Here is a 6,457-nt window from a genome sequence, read left to right on the forward strand (position 1 = left end):
TGTGTGTGTGTGTGTGTGTGTGTGTGTGTGTGTGTGTGTGACTAGGATAGAATAATCTAGGGCCTTCCACATGTTATATAAGCATTTTGCTTTGGGGCTGTATCTGTAACTCTCTTACGTTTTAATTTGAAGTAGGTTCCCACTAAGTTCGCCAGGCTAGCCTTGATCGTGTGCTCCTCTCCCTCAGCCTTCTGGGTAGCCGAGCTTACAGCCTGTGCCTCAAGGCCAGGCTTAAGAACTCTCTATGTCTCCAACAGAATTTGGTGGTGTTTTCTTTTACTTCTGTCTGTTTTGCTGAATCTGTTTCAAAGGTGGCTTGTTGGGTATCTAGAAACAATGAATTGATTGCTTTGTTGTTATAAATAGATGATTAACTGGTTGCTTTGTTATTATAAAGTGTCCTATTTGTTTTTCAATCTGTTGTGCCTGTATTAGTATATGCTATTTTGTTAAATTTTCACACACCTTTGTATCTTTACTGTATTTTTCTCTAAGCAGCTTATAGTTGAAACTTCCTTTTTAAGTAGTTTGATATTGCTACCTCTTCATTACAATTTAAAATTTATTTTTCCTTGATGTCTTTATTTCACTTTGATTTTTGAAAAATCAAAAATCAATTTTTCTCCTAACCTGCGTAGTTTGTGGCTAACTATTACTTTTTTCTTTTTTTAAATAAGATTTATTTTGTTTTATGTGAGTGTTTTGCCTGAATGTGTGTATGTACACCATAAGCCTGACTGGTGGCCACAGATTCAGAAGAGATTGTTGGGTCTCCTGGAACTGGAGTTAAGGATGGTTGTGAGCCACCAGGTGGGTGCTGGATACTGACCCAGGTCCGCTGGAGGAGCTGCAGCCCTCCGAGCCATCTCTCTCGCCCCAGCAGACTATGTATTCCCGTAAATCCCGGGTCCGTGGTATGCCCTCCGAGACATGTGCTGTCTCTGTTGTGTCTGTGAGTGACTCTTTTAACACTTACTCCCTGGTTTTGAGTTACTCTGTGATAGTTTTAGGGATGTCTTTTCTTTGTGTTTGTCCTTTTCTGTGGTTTATGGAATTCCTCGGGACTTTGTATAGTTTGATGAGATTTGAAAAAGCGCTACATATTGTTTTTTGAAATATTTTTCCATCTCTAAATTTGGACATCACAGGTCCATGCTGTCAGGAAATTAAGAGGGCAGATTCATTCTTTGTTCTTTCTTCCATTATCATCAGCTGATAGAGTAATAGTGATATACAGAATAAAATACATAGGGTTAGAAAGGAAACTGAATTTGAAGCAGTTTTTAAAAAGCTTTAAAAAACTATGCTGAGGACTCTCTCAATGCTTAAATGAACAGAATCTAATGTGGGGCCTCAGGAAGCCTCCAATTGTCTCTGAATTCCTTTACCTTTTTCTTTTTCTCTTTAGGACAGGGTCTCTGTGTAGCTCTGGCTGTCCTCAAGCTCTCAATGTAGACCAGGCTGGCTCAGACTCATAGAGGTCCACCTTCCTCTGCCTCTCAAGTTCTGGGAATAAAGGCATTCACCATCATGTCTGGGTTTCTCTGAATTCTTTCTCTGACTTTAGGTTAGAAACCTCTATTCTGAAATGTCTAGGCCCCATGGATTCTGAACAATTTTCCTCTGACTATAGACACAGGGGTGCTCCAGTCTGAAGAGAATTACCATAGACAGCAGATACCATCTTTAAATGAGAAGAGTTAAACATAACAATTGCTAATCATTAGCAAAAAGTTACTGATGATTGTTTACTAAACAATTACTAATAAATGATCATCAAAACACCAAATTATATCAAATCCTCATCAATTTTTAAGCACATTTTATGAGCTCATGCTGTTTGTGTGTGTGGCTTGCAAGAAAAAGGGAGGGAGGAGGTGTGAGGATTACGGAGAAGAGCCAGAAGGCCAGCCATGGCCTGTGCCTGTGGTGGTCAGAGGAGCCTCAGTTGCCTGTTCTTGTCTCTGTTCACAATGTGCCAAGTTAGCTGGCCCAGACAGAGCTCCTGGGTATCCTTCTGTCTGTGTCTCTCCGGTAGGGGGTGCTGGAAGTAGGGGTGCCTGCTCTGGTGTAGCTGTCCTGCATATGAGTTCTTGGTTTACCCACTCACCCATCTCCCTAGGTTTTGTACATTTCTTTTCTGTTTTAATTTTCCCCGCTGCTTTCAACGTTTTGCTGTTCCTGCTCCTCCTCATTGCTCTCCTCTTCCTCTTCCGAGCCGTCTCTCTGGAGGCCACAATGGCTTCCACTTTCAGTGGCACTCCTCCCTAGCCTTCCAAGAACGTGATTTATAGGTATGAGCCGCAGACATGGATGGTTTTTGTTTGTTTTGTAAGATGATTTCAAACTAATGCTGCTGCTCAAGTTGATTTTTAAACTCGTAAAGGGTCCTCCTGACTCAGTGTCATGGGTAACTGGGACTATGGCTACCCATCACTGTAACAAGCACTGTGCTTCTTCTAGAAAATGTTCTCAGGTCATTTCAGGGTGCAGCAGTGACATTAACTTCAGTCGTGCTGTGTGTGTGTGTGTGTGTGTCTGTGTGTGTGTGTGTGTGTGTATGTATGTATAAACGTTAGGGTTTGTTGCTGAAGAAGACATTGTGTCCTTTAAGCTTTTTTTGTTTTTACTATGATGAGTGAGTTCGGGACTAAAATTTCTACTCATGGTTACATTTTTCTGAAGATTAAAAAAATCAACTTTGATATGGTTTTATTTTAGTCTTTTGGGGGAGGGGTACATTTTTAAAACTTAATATAAATGCGTGCCCAAGTCAAGTAAAAACCATTCAGTTTTTCCATATCCTTTTGTGTTTCTAGGTAACTTGAACCACCAAGTACTGCAGCCATGGAGTCCATGCTGAATAAACTGAAGAGCACGGTTACAAAAGTAACAGCTGATGTCACAAGTGCTGTCATGGGGAACCCTGTCACTAGGGAATTTGATGTTGGTCGGCACATTGCCAGTGGCGGCAATGGGCTGGCATGGAAGATTTTTCACGGCACTAAGAAATCAACAAAGCAGGTTAGTCACTAATGTGACCTGGGAAGTAATCATGCCAGATCCTCCAGAGTGAATTCGCTTTTCTAGTAAGAAGGCCCAAAAGTTCTTGAGTGGATTTCCCTGAGACAGTTAGCTCAGGCTGTCCTCATACTCCAACTGTGTAGTTTTGGTTGCCCTTGAACTTGAGTGTTCTGTCTCTACTCACCGCGTGGGGACTATAAGAGCTAGTGCCAGTGTTGTTGAATAAATTCTTTGTGTGTGGGTTTGGCATGTCTAGTTTTGGGTGAGTGTGTGTATGGAAGCTGAAGGTCTACCTCAGTCTTTCTCCTGAAACCCGGTGCTCACAGATTGTCTAGACTGGCTGCCCAGTGATCTCAGGTCACCAATCCACTTGTCTCCTCCTGGCGGGCACATGTTTCTATGGGTGTTGGGACTGTAGACATAGATCCTCATATTTGCACAGCAAGCACTGTGCAAACCTGGAGCCATTGTTCCAGCCCTTTAATAGACACTGTAGGTCTCGCTTTGTTTATGACATGAAAGCAAATGCTTTTAATACCCACTGTGTCTCCTGGCTGCAGAGTCATCGTTTGACATATCATCTTGCAATTTGCTCTTTCAGCCTATAGAATTATAAAAAATAGGTTTCTCTGATTTTTATTTATTTTGTTTATTCATATTTATTTATTTTGGTGTATTATTAAACCTGATAGCTTTTATCACCACCAGAGAGGTACAGTTGTGGGATATAGTAAGTTGTATATTTTGGTATATTTATTTTATTGTTTTTAAAACTTTTCCAAATTAACTATTTTTAGTGGAGTTGAATGAGTTACATTGAAAAAAATTGGCTTAAGAAATGTAAAGGCTGATTAATTAATTAACTAATTGATTAAGTGTACTTGGGGAGTGGGGGCTGTGCACATGAATGCATAGACCTTTAGAGGCCACAGGCAACAGATCCTCTGGAGCTGGAGTTACAAGTGCTTGTGAGCCACCTTGTGTGGGTGCTGGAACCGAATTAGGGTCCTCTGGAAGAGCAAGCAAATGTGCTGTCAAACACTGAGCTGTCTCTCCAGCTTGTGTTAAAAATTTGAAATTTTTTTCCCCACATGTACAGTTGTGTGTCTCTGGTGGAGGACGGCCTGGAATGGATGACTCTTTCCTTCCGCCTTGTGGGCCCTGGGGTTGGCGAGTGCCTTCACCCACATCTCACTAGCCGGTTAGTGTTGCAGTTTGTTAGCAGTTTCTGTTGGAATTGTCAAGGTTAGAAATATCCAGGTTTAGCCAGCAGTGGTGGCACATGCCTTTAATCCCGGAACTCAACAGGCAGAGGCAGGCGGATGTCTGAATATGGGGCCAGCCTGGTCTACTGAGCAAGTTCCAGGTCAACCAGGGCTAGACAGAGAAACCCTGCTTGGAAAAACAAAAGAAAAATCCAGGTTTAAAATTCTGTAGAAATATGGTTTTCCTGTTTTTACTGCCATTTGATTGGAAATCTATTGAGATTCAAAGTTGATCTTTGTCTTAAATGGTGGTTGATTTAAATTATCAGTTTTGAACCTTGTCTTCTCTTTCAGCTAGGTCTATCTAAGAGTGAGTGTTACTAATGTGGACTGGGGGAAATGGTTGATGCCGCTGTGAATGGATAGCCTGCTGTTGCATTAGTAGAGATTGCGTCTGTTGTCATTTTCAGCCATACATTGCTGAATGACTAAGAAATACTGACTTGTTCATTGTAGGAATATCGCAGTGTGTTATTAATAAACTGTGACAACTTTGATACTGTTAGTCAGTATAATTTGGGGGCATGGTCATGTGCTTGATGACTAACACGTTGTTCCGCACTGACTATGAATAGGTGAAATTCCACGCCACACTTACAGAACACATTCTTGTTAAAGCCCTGGAGGTAAATTGGTGTCTTTATGCTTGACCAGAGAGTTTTAGTGGCTGGCGCTGATGTCAGAGGTCCACATGTTAAAATACCGTGGTAGGTAAGGTAGAAGTTTATACTGTTGCTCATAGAGCAGGAGAGTCAGGCACAAATGCTGGCCACAGCCTGTTGTCAGCTGTTGACTGAAAGTGTGAGCTGGCTTCTCTCCTTAAGTGTATTGCTGTGGGGAGTGGGAAGTAGCTGGATAAACCTGGGGTGCTTGTGGGCAAAGTTTTTCTTCTTTTTAGTTAATGTTTTCCATATACTGTGTTTTGATCGTATCCCCCCTCAACCCAGATCCTTCTACCCACCCAACTTATGTTCTCTGTCTTAAACAACAACAGCAACAAACCCTACGAAAATCAGAAGAGAACAAGCAAAAGACCAATAAAACAAACAAAAATTAAAACAAAGATGCAGTTTGAATTCTTTTTCTTTGGTTCTTGTGACCCCATGGTCATCAACCTGTAGTACTTCTCCCTCAGCCTTCTGAGTGCTGGGATTATTGGTGTATGCTGTCATATGGGGCTTCCAGTTGGATTGTTCTTGGATGTTGACTTAGTTGGAGTTTTCTATTGCTGTGAAGAGACCATGATCATGACAACTCCTATAAAGGAAAGCATTTAATTGGGGTGGCTCACTTATAATTCAGAGATTCAGTCCATTATCGTCATGGCAGGAAACAAGGCAACATGTAGGCAGACATGGTCTTAGAGAAGGAGCTGAGAGTTCTTACAACCTGATCCAAAGGCAACAGGAAGTGAACTGAAACACTTGGTGTGGCTTGAGCACATATGATACCTTAAAAGTCTGTGTCCACAGTGACACACTTCTTCCAACAAGATCACACTCACTCCAAAAAGGCCACACCTCCTAATAGTGACACTCCTTTTGGGGACCATTTTCTTTCAAACCACCACCGCTGTGCCTCTCATTTCTGTGGAACCCTACAGTACTCTGTATGTTCTGCTCTGGCTTTTTCAGGTTGATCCGCATAGACTTTCACCAGCTTTTAGCTCCTCTACATCCCTACCAATCTTGTCACAGTTACCCTTCGCAGTTTCAGATACTTGGGTGCAGTATCTAAGTTTTGAAAATTCAGTGAAGTATTTCTTTCTTCCCTCCTAAACTTTGAGGCATAGGGTTTATCTCCTTGAGACTCTGCATAGTTCCATAACTGAGTCTCTAGAGTTTCATGTTTAGCCTTAAAATGACTATCTGGACATGGGTATTCTTGTCAAACATGTAACATACTCTAGAGAGAATATTTGAATATTTGAGAGGTTTTCTGGAACAGCTACTTTTTTTTATTTCATTGGCTTTCTGATTTTTGAACTATACTTTTTTTAAAAAACCGATAATTAAGAATGAGAGTTTTTGGACCAAATTGTATAAATGAGAAAAGTTTACCATACACATACATCCTTTAAAATTGGTGTACTATTGCTTCATGTGTTAGGGTTGTTATACCTTTAAAATTGGTGTACTATTGCTTCATGTGTTAGGGTTGTTATACCT

General features: G+C 41.2%; 1 protein-coding gene across 5 annotated transcripts in view; it reads left to right on the plus strand.

Annotated features, from left to right (window-relative positions):
* Window positions 1–6,457, plus strand: part of Scyl2 (SCY1 like pseudokinase 2) — a 59,794-nt gene that overhangs the window by 6,227 nt on the left and 47,110 nt on the right. For all 5 annotated transcript variants that reach the window (XR_003377959.1, XM_026784539.1, XM_026784540.1 and 2 more), the window contains exon 2: window positions 2,820–3,024. Coding sequence is in view for 4 of the 5 variants with exons in the window: in XM_026784539.1 (XP_026640340.1) it covers window positions 2,848–3,024 (177 nt within the window). In the remaining variant the exon portion in view is untranslated. The remainder of the gene's footprint in view (window positions 1–2,819; window positions 3,025–6,457) is intronic.

The sequence above is a fragment of the Microtus ochrogaster genome, chromosome 24, assembly GCF_000317375.1.
Source record: "Microtus ochrogaster isolate Prairie Vole_2 chromosome 24, MicOch1.0, whole genome shotgun sequence".
NCBI classification, from domain to species: domain Eukaryota; kingdom Metazoa; phylum Chordata; class Mammalia; order Rodentia; family Cricetidae; genus Microtus; species Microtus ochrogaster.